Source organism: Hemitrygon akajei, unplaced genomic scaffold (assembly GCF_048418815.1).
Source record: "Hemitrygon akajei unplaced genomic scaffold, sHemAka1.3 Scf000047, whole genome shotgun sequence".
Lineage (NCBI taxonomy): Eukaryota > Metazoa > Chordata > Chondrichthyes > Myliobatiformes > Dasyatidae > Hemitrygon > Hemitrygon akajei.
The window spans coordinates 1,063,928-1,082,979 of NW_027331933.1; the positions used below are offsets into that span (position 1 = coordinate 1,063,928).

General features: G+C 44.9%; 2 protein-coding genes across 5 annotated transcripts in view; one reads left to right on the forward strand and one right to left on the reverse strand.

Annotated features, from left to right (window-relative positions):
- The window catches only part of LOC140720786 (uncharacterized), a 99,824-nt gene that overhangs the window by 71,291 nt on the left and 9,481 nt on the right, over positions 1 to 19,052 (reverse strand). Inside the window, exon 4 of the mRNA XM_073035631.1 lies at positions 11,296 to 12,781. Within this exon, the coding sequence (XP_072891732.1) occupies positions 11,296 to 12,374 (1,079 nt within the window). The 5' untranslated portion in view covers positions 12,375 to 12,781. The remainder of the gene's footprint in view (positions 1 to 11,295; positions 12,782 to 19,052) is intronic.
- The window catches only part of LOC140720783 (uncharacterized), a 421,256-nt gene that overhangs the window by 54,543 nt on the left and 347,661 nt on the right, over positions 1 to 19,052 (forward strand). The window contains exon 4 of one of the 4 annotated variants that reach the window (XR_012097258.1): positions 3,443 to 3,786. The exons of the other annotated variants lie outside the window; for them this stretch is intronic. The gene's annotated coding sequence lies outside the window, so the exon portion shown is untranslated. Of the gene's footprint in view, positions 1 to 3,442; positions 3,787 to 19,052 lie in introns of those variants that run through there. 4 annotated transcript variants of the gene reach the window in all.

A 19,052-nucleotide genomic window follows, 5' to 3' on the forward strand; every position in this document is an offset into this window, starting at 1 on the left:
TTCAACAGATTCCGAAGACTTACTAATGAGGCCGACATTATGCAGGTGTTCCAAACTATAAGTGTACAGAAACGGAGAATGTGCGCAGCTGAGATAATTCGGCCTTTTCTCCTTGGAGCGACTGAGGATGAGAGGTGACCTGATAGAGGTGTACAAGATGATGAGAGGCATTGATCGTGTAGATAGTCAGCGGCTTTTCCTCAGGGCTAAAATAGCTACCACAGAGGGCACTGGTTTAATGTGCTTGGGAGCAGGTACAGAGGAGATGTCAGGGGTAAGTTTCATACTCAGAGTGATGAGTGTGTGGAATGGGCTGCCGGCAATGGTGGTGGAGGCGGCTACGATAGGGTCTTTTAAGAGACTACTGGATAGGTACATGGAGCTTAGATAAATAGAGGGCTATGGGTAACCCTCGTAAATTCTAATTTAGGGACATGCTCAGCACAACTTAGTGGGCCGAAGAGCCTGTATTATGCTGTAGGTTTTCTACGTTTATTTTTTTCTTTTACCCCATTTTTGTGGAATCAACAACCAGAGAGGATTGGTTTAAGGTGAGAGAGGATTGAGTTAATAGGGATCCAAGGGGAAAACTATTAATCCACTCTCCCTTCCTGTTCATTGTTTAACTAAGACGATGAGTGCACTCTCAGGTTGGAGGAGCAACACCTCATATTACATCCGGATGGCATGAGCATCGATACCTTTAATTTCTATCTCCACCTTTTCATTTCATCAACCCACACGCCAGTCTCCTCCATTCTGTCTCCTCACTTCTCTCTTCTCCACTGCGGATCGTCTTCCTCTGGTTCCCCTTTACTTTCTTTCCCATTGTCGGCTCTCCTGTACTATTAGATTCCTCCTTTTCAGTCCTTTGCATTTTCCACCAACCACCTCACAGCGTCTCACTTCATCTCCCACCTCCCCCACCCACTCACCTTCACTCTTATCTGGCTTCACCTATCACCTACCAGCTTGGACTCTTTCATTTCCCCGCACCATCTTATTCCGGCATCTCCTCACTTCCAGTCCTGATGAAGGGTCTCGGCAGGAAATCTCTGTTTTGCTTTATCCCCTCTATAGAAGCTACCTGACCTCCTGACTTCCTCCAACATTTTGTGTCTGTTACTCTGCATCTCCAACATCTGCAGAATCTGATCGGGACAGAGAGCAGAATGCAGAGACTACATCGGGTCTCACTGATGTCGAGCAGGCCACACTGGAAAACTGGAAACAGTAGATGATCCCAACAGGCACGATGTTGAAAATTTGCCTCAAATGGAAGGACTGTTTGGGACCCTGACTAGTGGTGAGGAGAGTGGTTTGGGGCATCTCTGGCACTTCATCCACTTGCAGTTGGCTTCCAGTCCACTACACCACTCTTTATCACTGTAAACCTCTCCCTTTTGTGGACAACACTGCCACTTAGTGGTGATTTGCCATAATAACAGGACCCCCAGATCGGTGGAGTCCATTGTCACCCGATGGCGCTCTGCCGCAAAAACGCTGAGAGACAGAAATGTGACGCTGCAGCCTGCTGAAATGTTTATTCAAGATTCAAGGTTGTTTAATTTCATTTCCAGCAAACAGGTGTAAATGAGGTTGAAATAATTATTACTCCAGTTCCAATGCAATACAGAAACACAATAAAAGCAACATATATCCACGGCTTATATACTGTGCACAGATTGATTATATGTTCATAAAGTGACGCTCGGCATAGGATGCCTGCATATAAGATGACAGACTGGAAATGTTAAAGTAGAGGTGTTTGGTGTTGTGGAAGGGTGGGTTAGTGGGTAGAGATATTTATTAGCTTTACTGCTTGGGAAAAGTATCTGTCCCAAAGGCTGGTAGTCCTGGCGAGGATGCTGCGTATCTACCCCCCGATGTGAGTGGGACAAACAGTCCATGAGCGGGATGGGTGGAGGTAGATTATGAAAATTAGGTTGGTGTTTGATCTCAAGAGAGGGCATTTGGAAAATACTAATGCAATGCCTTTTAGAATAGCTTGTATTTGTGCCCTCTTGAGAAATGTTAATTCTGGATTGGGTGTTGTCCAAAGAACCAAATTTGATTAGGGAGCTTATGGTAAAGGAACCATGTTGACGCTGTGATCATAACATGTTGCAATTCACCCTGCACTTTGAGAGGGGAAAGGTACAACAAGATGCATCTTTATTAGTAGGGTGAGGGGAACTACGTAGAAGCACGGGAGAAGAGCTTACCGAAGTTGATTGGAAGGGGACACTAGCAGGGATGATGGCAGAATAGCAATGGCTGGAGTTGTTCAACGTGACAGCCTCAGGGTTGAAATGAAACACATCATATTCCAACTGCATAGCTCCAACCTGAAGGCATGAATATCGATTTCTCCTTCCAGTAAAAAAATCACAGCTCATCGCCTTTCCTTCTACTTTCCCCCGAGTAACGTAACTTTACACATTCTGACCACTGACATCTGGGACTTCGATACTCCTGCCAGCGTCTTCCAAAGAGTACGATACTGATTCAGTACATCAGCCATCACCTTTCACCCCCACCCAATTACTACCTCTCCAGCATCATTCCCCAGTGGTTTGATATCCAATTCTGCCTCTCTTTTGCACTGTATGTATCTGAAGAAAAAAATGATATCCTCTTTAATATTACCGGCTAGCTCACCTAAGTATTCCATCTTTTCCTTTTTAATGATTTTAGTTGCATTCTGATCATTTTTAAAAGCTTCCCAATCCTCTAACTTCTCAGTATTTTTTGTTCTGTGCCCTCTCTTTGTTTTATATGGTGTCTTTGGTTTCTCTTATCAGCCACGGTTTTGTCACCTTACCTTTAGAATACCACTTCCTCTCTGTGACTTCCGAATTGCTTCCAGAAATTCCAGCCATTGTTGCTCTGTTTTAATCCCTGCCCGTGTTCTTTTCAAATCAATTTTGACAATTTTTTTCTCTCATGCCTCTCTAATTCTCTTTATTCCATATCTGTCTTTAGTTTCTCTTTCTCTAATGTCAAGGTGAATTTGATCATGTTAAGAACACTTGCCCCTAAGGGTTCTTTGGACTCAAGTGACCTAATTAATTCCGGTTCATTACAACACCCAATCCAGAATAGCTGACCCCCAAGTGGGCTCAGCCACGAGCTGCTCTAAAAATGCATCTTGTAGGCATTCTAGGAATTCCTCCTCTTGAGACCAACACCATCCTGATTTTCCTAATCACTGGCATGACAATCCCCCATGACTATTGTAACATTGCCCTTTTGGCACTCATTTTCTATCTCTCATTGAAATTTGTGGACCACATACTTACTACTGTTTTGGGGTCACTATACAATTCCCATCAGGGTCTTTTTGTACATTTGCTATTCCTTAATACTACCCACAGATTCTACACCGCCCAACCCTATGCCACCTCTTATCTAATGATTTTATTTAATATTTCACCAACAGAGCCACACAACCCCACGGCCGGCTTGTTATTTCACTAAACATATAAATATCTGGGAAACAGGAGGACCTGCAGATGCAAGAAATCGAGAGAAATTCACACAAAGTGCTGGAGAAGCTCAGCAGGTCAGGCAGCATCTATGGATGGGAATCAACATTTCCGGCCGTGACCCTTCACCGGGACTCGTGATATCCACGTATCTGAAAAATCAACAAGCAAAAACAACAGAAAGTTGTGCAATATTGGGAAAACCTTTGACAAAATTTATTTCAAGGCTTTAAAAAACTGCCGAACAGAGCTCAATAGTTAACAAATACAACAAAGGCAATAAACACTTCCATCAATACCGGCAGTGACTTTTTTAATGAAAATATCTTAGTCCCATTTCAATCAGTAAAATTTACAAAGATAAGTAAGAACTGAAATGACAAGTTTAGAAAAGACTATTTACACTCAAACCCACTGAGATTAACACTACCTTGGACAGAAGGAGGAAGAGGAATAACACAAATGAGAAAAACAAATCACATAAGACCATAAGACACAGGGGCAGAATCAGCCATTCGGCCCATCGAGTTTGCTCCACCATTTCATCATGAGCTGATCCAATCTGCCCTTCAGTCCCATTCCCCCACCTTCTCACCATAACCTTTGATGCCCTGACTACTCAGATACCTATCAATCTCTGCCTTAAACACACCCAATGACTTGGCCTCCACTGCTACCCATGGCAACAAATGCCACAGATTCACCACCCTCTGACTAAAAAAAATTCTTCGCATCTCTGTTCTGAATGGGCGCCCTGCAAACCTTAAGTCATGCCCTCTTGTACTAGACTCCCCCAGTCACTCTCGAAATTGCATTCAGCAACGGGTATGGGCAAATATCCAGCCTACAGCTTATTGAAACTTTCTCCCCAGTGTGAACCCAGTCGTGTGTTACAAGGTTAGATTACTGAGTGAATCCCTTCCTATATTCACAGCAGGTGAACGGCCTCTCCCCAGTGGAACACAATGATGCAGCCTTGGTGGAGACGGTTGAGAGAATCTCTTCCCAAAGTCTGAGCGGACGATCGGCCTCTAAGTGATGTGAACTCGCTGGTGGTTTAATAGATGAGATGATCGTGTGAATGCCTTCCCACATTCACAGGTCGAAGGCCTCTCCCCAGTGGAACTCACTTGTATGCCAGCAGATCAGATGACTGAGTGAATCCCTTCTCACAATCTGAGCGGGTGAAATCCCTCACTGCAGTGTGAACTGACTGGTGAGTCACTAGGTGAGATGATGTGGTGGATCTCTTCCCACAGTCTGAACAGGTGAACAGCTGCTCCCCAGTGTGAACTAACTGGTGTACTTTTAGGCTACCTAACTCTGTGAATCCCTTTCCACAGTCTGAGCAGGTGAACTCGCTGGTGTCTCTGTAGGTTAGATGACTGAGCAAATCCTTTCCCACAGACTAAGCAGGTGAAATCCCTCACTACAGTGTGAACTGACTGGTGAGTCAGTAGGTGAGATGATGTGGTGAATCCCTTCCCACAGTCTGAGCCACACAACCCCATCATTCCATTATCCAGATCACTGACAAACCATGTGAGAAGTAGCGGACCGTATACTGACCCCTGAAGACCACAAGTCACTGCTGGCCAACCAGAAAAGGCCCCTTTTATTCCCACTTGCTGCCTCTTGGCTGTCAGCCATTCCTCTATCCATGCCAGTATTACTTCGGATTTTATCCTGTTAAGCAGTTTCATGTGTGACACCTTATCAGATGCTTTCTGAAAATCCAAGTAAATGATATCCACTGCCTCTCGTTTGTCCATCATGCTTATGACTTCCTCGAAGATCTGTAACAGATTTGTCAGGCAAGATTTCCCTGTACCGAACCTATGCTGGCTTTGACTTATTATTTCATTAGTCTCCTAGTACCCCAAAACCTCATGTGTTATCAAGTGATTCTTGATGTGTCATGAACAATGCATCTGTTATCTCTCCAGCAGCCTCTCTCAGGACTCTGGGATGTAGTCTATCTGGTCCAGGTGACTTATCCACTTTAAGAACCTGAGTTTGCCTAGCACGTTTTCCTTTGTAACAGCAATGGCACTCACTCCTGTTCCCTGACACTCACGGATCTCTGGCACACCGGTGGTGTCTTCCACAGACAAGACGGATGCAAAGTACCTATCTAGTTCATCTACCAGCTCTTCCCCATTTGTACCCCATGAGCATCATTTTCCAGTGGTCCAATATCAACTCTCGCCTTCCTTTCGTATTTTTTTTTATAACTGGTTTATATTATTGTATAGTTTGCTGTCATATTTCGCCTTTCCCCTTATAGCTTTTATTTTAAATTTGCCTGTTGTTGGATGTTAAAAGCTACCCAGTTATCGAACCTACTGCTCACTTTTGCTACCTTATATGCTTTTATACAGTCCTTAACTTCCTTTGTCAGCCACGATAGCCTAGCCCCGCTGTTTGAGAACTACGTCTGTGGGACATATCTATCCTGTACATTATGAACTATTCCCAGAAACGTCAGCCATTTCTGCTCTGGCGTCATCTCCACCAGCATCCTCCAATCCACCTGGGGAATCACCTTTCTCATGCCTCTGAAATTCCCTTTCATTCCATTGCGATACTACGCATGTGACCTGTGCTTCTCCCTCACAAATTGCAGTAGGAATTCAATCATATATGATCACTACCTTCTAATGGTTCCTTTACATTGACCTCTCCAATAAGATCTGGGTTATTACACAACACCCAATCTAAGATAGCAGTTCCCCGAGTAGGCTCAACCATCAGCTGCTCTAAAAAGCCATTTTGTTTGCATTCAGTACATCCCCTCTTTTGCGATCTCACGCCAATCTGACTTTCTCAATCCTCCTGCAGATTGAAGTCACCCACTACAGCTGTGTCATTAAATTTATTACATAAATGCCAAACATTCAGCAGTACCTGGGGCAGAAGTGAGGATACATGCTTTTACCAAGGAGAGAAGGTGTTTTTGAAGCTGAAAGGCCTGAAGGTAGATAAGACACCGCAGAGTTCAGAAAGAGGTAGCTGAAGAGATTGTGAAGGCATTAGAGTCATAAAACACTACAACACAGGAAAATGCCATTCGGCCAGTCTAGTCCGTGCTAAAGCATTAATCTTCTGAGTTCCAACAACTTCCACCTGGACCATAGCCCTCCATATGCTTCTCATCCAGTGACCAAAGCAAACTTCTCTTAAAGATTACAATCGTCCCTGCCACTTGCTCTGGCAGCTCGGTGCACACTCTCCCCACCTCTGAATGAAGAAGTTCCCCCTTAGTTTTCTCTTCAAGTGATGAGTAATGATCTTTCAGAAATCACTAGATTTTTGGAACGGTTCTGGTGGACCAGAAATTTGCAAATGTCACTCCACTCTTTAAGAAGAGAGGGGGCACAAGAATGAAAATTATTGGACAGTTAGTCTGACCGTAGTGGTCAGGAAGATGTTAGAGTGTACTAAGAGTGTGTTTTTTTGGGTACTGTAATTGGGGAAACATGATGAAGTAGGCCAAAGTCAGCCGGATTGTTTCGAGGAAATCTTGACTGACAAATCTCTTGGAATACTTTGCGGAAATAACAGGCAAGATAGATAAAGCAGAGGCAGTGTATGTTGTTTGCTCGGATTTTCAGATGATCTTCAACAAGGTACCCCATGCAAGGCTGAGTGAGAAAGTAAGGAGGCATGGGATCCAAGGGCACATTGCTTTGTGCATCCAGAACTGGCTTGCTCACAGAAGACAAAGAGTGGTTGTAGACTGGTCATATTCTGCATGGAGGTCGGTGACCAGTGGTCTGCCTCAGGGATCGGTTCTGGGACCCCTACCCTTCGTGACTTTTATAAATGACCTGGATGAGGAAGTGGAGGTACGGGTTAGTAAATTTGCTGATGACACAAAGGTTGGGTTAGGTTGCAGGGGGATATTGATAGTCTGCAAACCTGGGCTGAGAAGTGGCAAATGGAGTTCAACCCAAAGAAGTGTGATGTGGTTCATTTGCTTCGGTCAAATATGATAGAATATAGTATTAATGGTAAGCCTCTTGGCAGTGTGGAGGAACAGAGGCATCTTGGGGACGGAGTCCATAGGAGACTCAAAGCTGCTATGTAGGTTGACTCTGTGGTTAAGAAGCCATACTGTGCATTGGCCTTAATCAATCCCAGGCTTGAGTTTAAAAGCCGAGATGTAATGTTGCAGCTATATAGGACTTTGGTCAGACCCCACTTGGAGTACTGTGCTCAGTTCTGGTCGCCAAACTACAGGAAGGATGTGGAAGCCATAGAAAGGGTGCTGAGGAGATTTACGAGGATGTTGTTTGGATAGGGGAGCATGCCTTTTGAGAATAGTTTGAGTGAACTCAGTCTTTTCTCCTTGGAGTGATGGAGGATGAGAGGTGACCTGATAGAGGTGTTCAAGAACATGAGAGACATTGATCGTGTGGATAGTTCGGGGCTTTTTCCCAGGGCTGAAATTGCTAGCACGAGAGGGCATAGTTTGAAGATGCTTGGAAGTAGGTACAGAGGAGATGTCAGGGGTAAGTTTTTTACACAGAGAGTGGTGAGTGCTTGGAATGGGCTGCCGGCAATGGTGGTGGAGGCGGATACGACAGGGTCTTTTAAGAGACTCCTGGATAGGTACACGGAGCTGAGAAAAATAGAGAACTGTAGGTAACCCTTGGCATTTCTAGAGCAAGGACATGTTCTGCATCGCTTTGTGAGCCAAAGGGCCTGTAACGTGCTGCAGGTTTTCTATGTTTCTAAGGTGCTGCACGTGAGGCTGCTGAACAGGATCACAGCTCATGGAATTACAGGAAAGAAACTTGTACTGACAAGGGAGAAAGAGTCAGAATAATGTGGGCAATTCTGTTTTGCTGTCGGTAACTAATGCTGTTCTGCAGGGGTCAGTATTGAGACCGCATCGTTTCATGTTAAATCTGAATGATATGGATGACGGAATTGATACCTTGGTGACGAACATTGCAGTTGATACAAAGATAGGTACGGGACAGGTAGTTTAGAGCAAAGCGGGAGTCTGCAGAAGGACTTCGATAGGTCTGGAGAATGCCAGCAAAGTAGCAGTTGAAATACAGTGTATGCAAGTCATGTACATTTGGTAGAAATAATTGGGTGTAGAAAAAAAATAAATGGGAGAAACTTGAAAAAATTAGAGGTGCATAAGTGCTTGTGAGTCCTTGAGCAAGAGGCGCTAAAGGTTTGCTTGCAGATGGAGTTGATTAAGGATGACAACTGCAATGTTAGCAATATAAGAGCAAGGATGCGATACTATAGCTTTATAACGCATTGGGCAGATCACTGTTGGTGTATGGTGAGCAGATTCCGACCTGTACTTCCGACTTATTATCTGAGCAAAAGATGTGCTCGTATTGGAGTGGGTCCGGAGAAGTGTCAAAGAATGATTCCAGGAAGACGAAGAGTGGATGACCAGGATGAGGAAGTACGTGGGAAGGGATTCACTCAGTCATCCACCCTACAGAAATTTATCAATATCCACTGCTGCTGATTTCCACACACAAATAAATCAAAAGGGATATGCCTAATGAAAACGATAATTAATCGATCAAAAGCCCCCAAACAACACGGCACAGCCGGACACATAACAGGGGACTTTACATCTCACAACACTGGATTCAGTAATGAAACCGGTGATTAATGTTGTTGTCCCTCTGAAATCATAAGAAACGCACATTAAGGTGCATTTAAATGCGAATGCATCTCCACAGGTGACGTCACACAGACCCCATCGCGCCTGACGTCACGCATGGGCTTCCCACACTGGGATCTGCCCTTACGTGCACAGCGTCTTACGTCATCCATGCGCAGGTAAGCTCGGGCTTTATCAGTTTACTAGCGGGGCTAATAATCACGTGACCAGCCCTCCCCCACCACTGTCAACAGAGGATTCCCATTGGTGCAAAGCGATGTCAATCACTTGTTACCACCAGTCGCAGAGGTGGACAAGTCCGGAGGGCGTTTCCCCCGCTGAGTTCGCCTCCCGCTCCGGCCTCAAACTCCACATCACAGCGGAGTAAATGTCCGTTTTTTGATTTATTTCCATTTCCCTCCAAGGGAAGTTGGGGCATTTGTGAAGCATCTTCTTCGGCCGGAGTCTGATGTGTCACCGAGAGGTAGGAGGAGACCGCTCGGCCCGTCGGTTTGATGCCAGTTCCCTGGGGAGGGAGAGGAGGGTTTTTATTGAAAGGAAAAAGATGGTGTGAGAGGGGGCGGACAGGATGTTTGTCCCGGTGGAAATCTGTGGAAATGTCTGAGCCCACGGTGGTGGCGAACACAGGGATTCACATTGGGGGGGAAACACCGGCAGACGGTTGACCTGCAAGTGGGGCCAATGACAGGGGTAGGAGGTGAGTGGTTGGGGCAACACGGGGCTGCGGAAGATGGATATTTTTTGCACAGAGGATTAACAAAGTGGTTAGCGAGTATTTGTTATAGAGTGTGCAATGAAGTTTCAACAGACTGATCCCTGAAATGGTTGGGTCATCATATGAAGGAAGATCAAATGTGATAACCCTTTCATTTAGAGAATCGAGGACTGACAGGTGAACACATTGAAATGCACATCATTACCGGTTGAACCAGGGATCCCAGTCTCTGAAAAAGGGGGTGGATGACTATATTTTATAATAAAACCCCTATTGTTTTACCTTTACCTCCTCTCCCAGTTTTATGGTTGCCCTGGTCCTTCACACCCCCTTACCTGCTTAAGATTCAGCCCATTAGCAACAGTCAGCAATTCATTCTTTTTGGCTTTTCCTAATGCCTCAGGGGTTGGCACCTCCAGAAATTTATAAATGTCCACTGCTGCTGATTTCCACACACAAATGAATCAAAAGGGATTTCCCCAATCAAATCAATAATTCTTCGATCAATAGCCCCCAAATTTGTTCATATCCCAGACGCACGCCCCAAATTTGTTACGAACCATAATGCTTTAGAAACAAGCCAGCAGCAATAGACTACACCTGGAGTCTGGTTTTGATGTTAAATCTGTCTTTATTAGAATCTACTTCTAATATTGCAACTTAAAGAAGATAAACAGAAGTTAACAGTGTTAAGTTTATAAATGTGTGTAAATATAACTCCCAAACTATTGAGCTCGGGGGAAACAAGGCTTGGAGTCTTGAGATGGTAAAGTATGAAAGTTCAGTTCAACTACAGAATAGGCGATCAGAGAGAGAGATTTGTAATCCAGGGTAAATGGCGAGAGAACGCAAATATGTTGTATTCCACAGGTTCCACGGTGGTAAAACAAGAGAACAGTCGCTGTAGATTTTATCCGTCATCGCTCCAAATCCACATACAAATTATCACCGAAAGTGACTTGTCACAAGGTGTATCGTCTTCAAGTGAACAACCACACTACAGCCAGACAAGGGTTAACACATAAGTGGTCTCCACAGGATGCGCCAAATCCGATCCACTCCTATGGATCAAACAAGGTGACAACCACACATTCGATGTACGGTGATTGTATAATTAACCCACCCTTGTGGGCATAGGAAAGTTCCAAACAGTGACCCTTGGCCACTAGTTCCCTGGTTTCGATCCTTTAGTTTTTCCTCCTTCGTCTCCGTCTGACTCTGAGTGTCTGTGTCCTCGGTTAAAACTAAACAAGCAGTGAGCGATGTAAATAAGCTGCAAGTCAGACTGATTCTGATTCTGATTCTGAAAGTGAATACCTTCTTAATCTCTCTCTCTTAAAATTACAGTCCACAGCAAACGAAACCCAGGGATTCATAACAACGGCCCGTCCCCACTGTGAACTGACTGCTGTGCCAGTAGTTGTGATGACTGAGTGAATCCTATCCCACAGTCTAAGCAGGTGAACGGCTTCTCCCCAGTGTGAACTCGCTGATGATTCTGCAGATGGTGTGAATGAGTGAATCGCTTCCCACAGACTGAACAGGAGAATGGCTTCTCCCCAGTGTGAACTCGCTGATGTACCAGTAGGTTGGATGACTGAGTGAATCCCTTCCCACAGACTGAGCAGGTGAATGGCCTCTCCCCAGTGTGAACTCGCTGGTGTCTCTGTAGGTAGAATGACAGTATGAATCCCTTCCCACATTCTGAGCAGGTGAACGGCCTCTCCCCAGTGTGAACTCGCTGATGACTCTGTAGGCTGGATGACTGAGTGAATCCCTTCCCACATTCTGAGCAGGTGAACGGCCTCTCCCCAGTGTGAACTCGCTGATGACTCTGTAGTTGGGATGACTGAGTGAATCCCTTGCCACAGACTGAGCAGGTGAATGGCTTCTCCCCAGTGTGAACTCTCTGATGTACCTTCAGTTTAGATGAGCTAGTGAATCCCTTCCCGCATGGTGAGCAGGTGAATGGCCTCTCCCCAGTGTGAACTTGCTGGTGGACCAGTAGTTTGGATGACTGAGTCAAGCCTTTCCCACAGACTGAGCAGGTGAACGGCTTCTCCCCAGTGTGAACTCGCTGATGACCCTGCAGGTGGGATGACTGTGTGAATCCCTTCCCACATTCTGAGCAGGTGAATGGCTTCTCCCCAGTGTGAACTCGCTGATGACTCAGTAGGTGGGATGAATCAGTGAATCTCTTCCCACAGACTGAGCAGGTGAACGGCCTCTCCCCAGTGTGAACTCGCTGATGACTCTGTAGGTTGGATGACTGAGTGAATCCCTTCCCACAGACTGAGCAGGTGAATGGCCTCTCCCCAGTGTGAACTCGCTGATGACTCAGTAGGTTGGATGAATGAGTGAATCCCTTCCCGCAGACTGAGCAGGTGAATGGCTTTTCCCCAGTGTGAACTCGCTGATGACTCAGTAGGTTGGATGAATGAGTGAATCCCTTCCCGCAGACTGTGCAGGTGAATGGCAGCCCCCTGGTGTGAACATGTTGGTGTGCCATTAGGTCAGATGACCGAGAGAATCCCTTCCCTGAAATTCAGCAGTTGACCAGCCTCTGCCCAGTGTGAACTGACTGGTGTGTCCACAGGTGGGAAGACCGACTGAATCCCTTCTCACACAGAGAACTGGTGAATGGCCTTGCCCAGTGTGAACTTGCTGATGTACCTTCAGTTGAGATGACGGAGTGAATCTATTCCCACTGTCTGAGCAGGTGAACGGCCTTTCTCCTGTGTAAAATGCCGGGCTTGCTAGTTGCTCAGATGACCGAATGAATCCCTCCCCACAGTCTGAGCAGGAAGGATGGTTGATAGGATCCCTTGTTCCACTTCTTAAATATCTAGACAGAGACAACAAAACTGGCGTGTCGTGTTTGAGATTCCTGGAGACAAATTCCTTCCCTTTTTTAACCTGTAAAAGATTTACAAAATCCATCAATGGGTGTAGGACAACATTTCAGATGAGATTACTTGAGTTGCCAAGGTTTGATTTGGTATCACACTGTTACAGTGAGGTTAAACCCAAGTTGGAAGAGAAATCATCTCCTGACTGGGCAGAGTGCTGGTATTTGGAATGACCATCAATCCCCATATGCGTTTCAAGTTCCAACTCCTTAAAGTGCAGGGTTACAAGCTGCAGCTGGATGCATTTCTTGTAAGTGAGGGCATCAGGGACACTACAGGTCTCCCCATCTTCCCTCCAATACCCCTCTAATTTGTAATAACCAGTGTGTACATAAGTCTTGCACTGTGCATTTTTTTTTACACAGTGACAAGATGTGCACAGTGAATTTTTTTATAGAGAGGTATTCATTTTCACAGCTAGCAAATCACAGTCAATAGGAACTTTGATCTCCTCTGGGTTTGATCCAGTTCATCTGCACTCTCACACAACCTATGTAGCTGGCCTGTAATGGGTAATGAAGGATTTTCTCACAAAAGTTTTTGCATATTGTCCATATGTGGTTTGCTTGCTAAGTTATGCTTTAAAAAGTCAGATTTCCAAATATCACTCCACTTCTTCCCACTTGCAAATTCTCAAGCAACTTTTGCAACACCAGAAAACACACAAGTATCACCAGTTTCTGTATTCCCCTGAAGCCTCCCCCAATGACTGACAGTGGTGAACTCAGTGATGGTAATGCCAATGAATATGAAGGGAAGGGCAGTAGTCTCTTTCATTGGAGCCTGGCACATTTGGGATGTGAAAGCTACTTGCTGCCCAGGACAAAGGTGTTTGCCATCATTAACTACCCAGAGAGAATGGGACAAAACATGTTCTCACGGGTAGAAATGTCCAGAACAAGAGGAGGTAGAACAAGCAACAGGCACAAAATGCTGGAGGAACTCAGCAGGCCAGGCAGCATCTATGGAAAAGAGTACTAATGCTGAATTCCTCCAGCATTTTGTGAGTGTTGCTTGGATTTCCAGCATCTGCAGATTTTCTCTTGTTAGTGATTGGAGATAGAACAAAGGTGATTTTCTCAACTGGTGATGTAAAAGATTTTGTTCCCTTTCTCTGAGTTCCTAATCCTTGCCTTTATTATAGCCGGAGCTAAGCTCTGTCTGAGAGATCCATCGGTTCCCATTCCCTCAGCAGCCGGAAGCTCCCCGGGGCCCGTGTACGGATCGTGGGGCTGAGAGACAGGGACAAGAGCGGGACTGTCCCGGGATTGTTGGCCACGGTGTCCGGATTTCACAGGAATTGTCCCGAAGTCGGTGTTTAAGATAAAAACATGGAGAATCGCTCTTACCTGCACCCGACATTTTCAAGGCCTTCTGTGTACTGCGCGCATGCGTGATACTCGGTGACATCCTCAGTCTGACATTGGTGCATTTCATCGGCGCTTCAGCGCTGGCAAAATTCTTAATGCATGGCCCTCTGGGTAATCACGGTGTCATTAACCATTTCTGCAAGCACCGGTTCAATGTCCATACCTCATTTTTTTTATAGTGTGTAAAGAAAAAATCTGCAGGTGTTTTAACGCAGAAAGCGGCTCCCATAAGCAATATACTCAATATCAATGTGTATCTAATGCCAAAGTAAAATGCAGATATAAAACACAGGAGATTCTGCAGTTGCTGGAAATACAGAGACGCACACACACAAAACGCTGGAGGAACTCTGCAATTCAGAGAGCAACTAAGCAGCGGAGTACACAGGCTCGGCACGCTGAAGGGGCTCGGCCTAAACGTTGTCTTTTTATTCCTCTCCACATTTGCTGCCTGAAATTAACCACCATTATTTCGGTCAACCAGTTTCCAAATGTTTCTGACCTTTCTTTTGTAGCCACATCCTGCTGGTCTGATTCCTCCTCCTCCTCCTCCTCCTGGTAAAGTCTAGACCCCATCTCTTTCTGGAGCCCCAAAGCCCTGACTCAGGCTGACAACTCTTCGGTTTTTGACTCTGCACCATCGAAGATTCACTCGCTAGTCTGCTGTCAGACTTTAGAGGTGCATTGTGTTACGAGACCGCAGGTGAGTGTCGCTTTAAGCGCCTTATTGAGGCGGGACTGTGACATCAGAGACAGAGGGAGAGAGAGAACGTCAAAACCACAGTGAGGTCATCGTCTTATTCACCCTGGAGAAAATCATGCAGGTGTATAAGATGATGAGAGGCATTGGTCGTGTGGATAGCCAGAGGCTTTTTTCCAGGGCAGAAACTGCTAACACGAGGGGGAATAGGTTTAAGCTGCTTGGAAGTAGGTACAGAGGAGATGTCAGAGCTAAGTTTTTTAAGCAAAGAGTGGTGTGTGTGTGGAATGCACAGCCAGCGACGGTGGTAGAGGCAGATATAATAGGGTCTTTTAAGAGACTCTCAGATAGGTACATGGAGCTTAGGAAAATAGGTGGCTATGCGGCAGGGTAATTCTAAGCAGCTTCTAGAGTAAGATACATGGTCGGCACAGCAATGTGGGACAAAGCATCAGTAATGTGTTGTGCATTTATATGTTCCCATGAAATTCATGGGAAATCTCATATCCCACGGAGTGGTGACTAGATGCAACCTGTCATCTCAGGGAGGGTGAGAGGGGAACGGCAGGGATAGATTTTGATATACTGATATGGAACAGAAACATGGGCAGGAATCAGATGGGCTGATTGGCCTTTCTAGTGTACATTGTGAGTGTGGTAGAGACAGTAAGTACCTGAGACACGGGATTTGATACAGAACTGATTTACCTTTCACAGATCCACAATATTAAATGCCAGTCTAGTTTAAGGCTAACATCAACTGAACAGACTCCTCCAATGCTCAGTGACCAGGGTTCAGTCCTGGGTGCGATGAGCCGCCGCAAGAACTGCAGAATCTGACAGCAACAGTCCCTCATGAACCTGCAGCTGCCTTTAGTCACCATGATGGCTAAACTTTTAACACAGAGATGATTTGAACTTCCTCCCTGATGTAAGAGCGCTCAGACTGAAGGTGTAGGGGAGAAGGGAAAAAAAGAGATAATAAAGTTGTTTAGGGATAAACAGAGAGGAAGAGGTGGAAAGTTTCTTGAATGCATCTATTTTAATGCTAGGAGCATTGTAAGAAAGGTGGATGAGCTTAGAGTATGGATTGATAACTGGAAATATGATGTTGTATCTATTAGTGAAACATGGTTGCAGGAGGGGTGTGATTGGCAACTAAATATTCCAATATATTGTTGCTTCTGGTGTGACAGAATCAGAAGGGCAAGAGGGGGAGGTATTGCAATGCTTATCCGAGAAAATATTACAGTGGTGCTTTGACAGGATAGATTACAGGGTTCATTTAGGGAGCCTATTTGGGTGGAATTGAGGAATGGGGAAGGTATAGTAACACTTATAGGGGTGTATTATAAACCACCTAATTGGGAGCAGAATTGGAGGAGGAAATTTGTAAGGAGATAGCAGATATTTGTAGTAAGCACAAGGTTGTGATTGTGGGAGATTTTAATTTTCCACACATAGAAACTAGGTGCAGGAGTAGGCCATTAGGCCCTTCAAGCCTGCACCGCCATTCAGTATGATCATGGCTGATCATCCAACTCAGAACCTTGTACCTGCTTTCTCTCCATACCCCTGATCCCGTTAGCCACCTGGGCCATATCGAACTCCCTCTTAAATATAGCCAATGAACTGGCCTCAACTGTTTCCTGTGGCAGAGAATTCCACAGATTCACCACTCTGTGAAGAAGTTTTTCCTCATCTTGGTCCTAAAAGGCTTCCCCTTTATCCTTAAACTGTGACCCCTCATTCTGGACTCCCCCAACATTGGAAACAATCTTCCTGCATCTAGCCTGTCCAATCCCTTTGGAATTTTATACGTTTCAATAAGATCCCCCCTCAATCTTCTAAATACCAGCGAGTATAAGCCTAGTCGATCCAGTCTTTCTTCATATAAAAATCCTGCCATTCCAGGAATCAATCTGGTGAACCTTCTTTGTACTCCCGCTAGGCAAGAATGACTTTCCTCAGATTAGGGGACCAAAACTGCACACAGTACGCCGGCTGTGGCCTCACCAGGGCCTTGTACAACAGCAGTAGAACCTCCCTGTTCCTATACTTGAATCCTCGTGCTATGAATGCCAACATACCATTTGCCTTTTTCACCGCCTGCTGTACCTGCATGCCCACTTTCAATGACTGGTGTACAATGACACCCAGGTCTCATTGCACCTCCCCTTTTCCTAATTGGCCATTCAGATAATAATCTGTTTTCCTGTTCTTGCAACCAAAGTGAATAACCTCACATTTATCCACATTAAATTGCATCTGCCATGAATTTGCCTACACACCTAACCTATCCAAGTCACCCTGCATCCTCACAGCTAACACTGCCGTCCAGCTTCGTGTCATCTGCAAACTTGGAGATGCTGCATTTAATTCCCTCGTCTAGATCATTAATATATATTGTAAACAACTGGGGTCCCAGCACTAAGCCTTGCAGTACCCCACTTGTGACTGCCTGCCAATCTGAAAAGGTCCCGCTTATTCCCACTCTTTGCTTCCTGTTTACCAACTAATTCTCTATCCACATCAATAACATACCGCCAATACTGTGTGCTTTAAATTTGCACACTAATCTCCTGTGTGGGACCTTGTCAAAAGACTTTTGAAAATCTAAATATACGACATCCACTTATTCTCCCCATCCGTTCTACTAGTTACATCCTCAAAAAATTCTGTAAGATTCGACAGACATGATTTTCCTTTCACAAATCCATGCTGACGTTATCCGATTATTTCACCTCTTTCCAAATGTGCTGTTATCACATTTTCACAACCAACTCTAGCATTTTCCCCACCACCGATGTCAGGCTAACCGGTCTATAATTTCCTGGTTTCTCTCTCCCTCATTTTTTTAAAAAAGTGAGGTCACATTAGCCACCCTCCAATCCTCAGGAACTAATCCAGAATCTAAGGAGTTTTGAAAAATTATCACTAATGCATCCACTATTTCTTGGGCTAATTTCTTAAGCACTCTGGGATGCAGACCATCTTGCCCTGGGGATTTATCTGCCTTTAATCCCTTCAATTTACCTAACACCACTTCCCTACTAACATGTATTTCCCTCAGTTCCTTCATCTCACTAGACCCTCGGTCCTCTACTATTTCCAGAAGATTATTTATGTCCTCCTTAGTGAAGACAGAACTGAAGTAGTTATTGAATTGGTCTGCCATGTCCTTGTTCCCTATGACCAATTCACCTGATTCTAACTGTAAGGGACCTACATTTGTCTTAACCAATCTTTTTCTTTTCACTTATCTATAAAAGCTTTTACAGTCAGTTTTAATGTTCCCTGCCAGCTTTCTCTCATAATATTTTTTCCCTTTCCTAATTAATCCCATTGTCCTCCTCTGCTGGACTCTGAATTTCTCCCAGTCCTCAGGTGTGCCACTTTTTCTGGCTAATTTGTATGTTACTTCTGTGGACTTGATACTATCCCTAGTTTCCCCTGTCAGCCACGGGTGCACTATCTTCCCTGGTTTATTCTTTTGCCAAACTGGAAGAACACTTGTTGTAGTTCATCCTTGCAATCTTTAAATGCTTGCCATTGCATATGAATGTTGAGGAACCAACTAGAGAGCAGGCAATTCCACATTGGATATTGAGCAAACAGGAAGGGTTAGTTAGCAATCTTGTTGTGCGAGGCCCCTTGGGTAAGAATGACCATAATATGGTGGAATTCTTCATTAAGATGGAGAGTTAATTCAGAAACAAAGGTTCTGAACTTAAAGAAGGGTAGCTTTGAAGGTATGAGATATGAATTAGCTAAGATAGATTGGCAAATGATACGTAAAGGGTTGACGGTGGATATGGAATTTTGCTACTCTCATTTTGCACCCCTCCGTCTCTCTGCACTTGTTCCTATCCCCCTGCCACATTAGTTTAAATCCTCCTGAACAGCAGTACCTGAATGCAAACCTAAGCCTGGGGAATCGGGACCAGACTATTGAGAACAATTTGTGGCCTGCTACGTCACCTTCGCAGGAGACCAAGACTTTAATGATGGGAATCTGTCCCCCCAGTTCAATGCCCTACTGCTCCAATGCTTACCAACTAAGTTAGCCAACATGATTAAAACAAATAATATGGATTGGCCTGACAATTACTGAAATCGAATGCGACAAGCTTTGACATATTATTAGGACCCAACTTTCGAATCTCGATCAACCCCGAAGGGAACTAATATTTAAAGTGAACATGTTC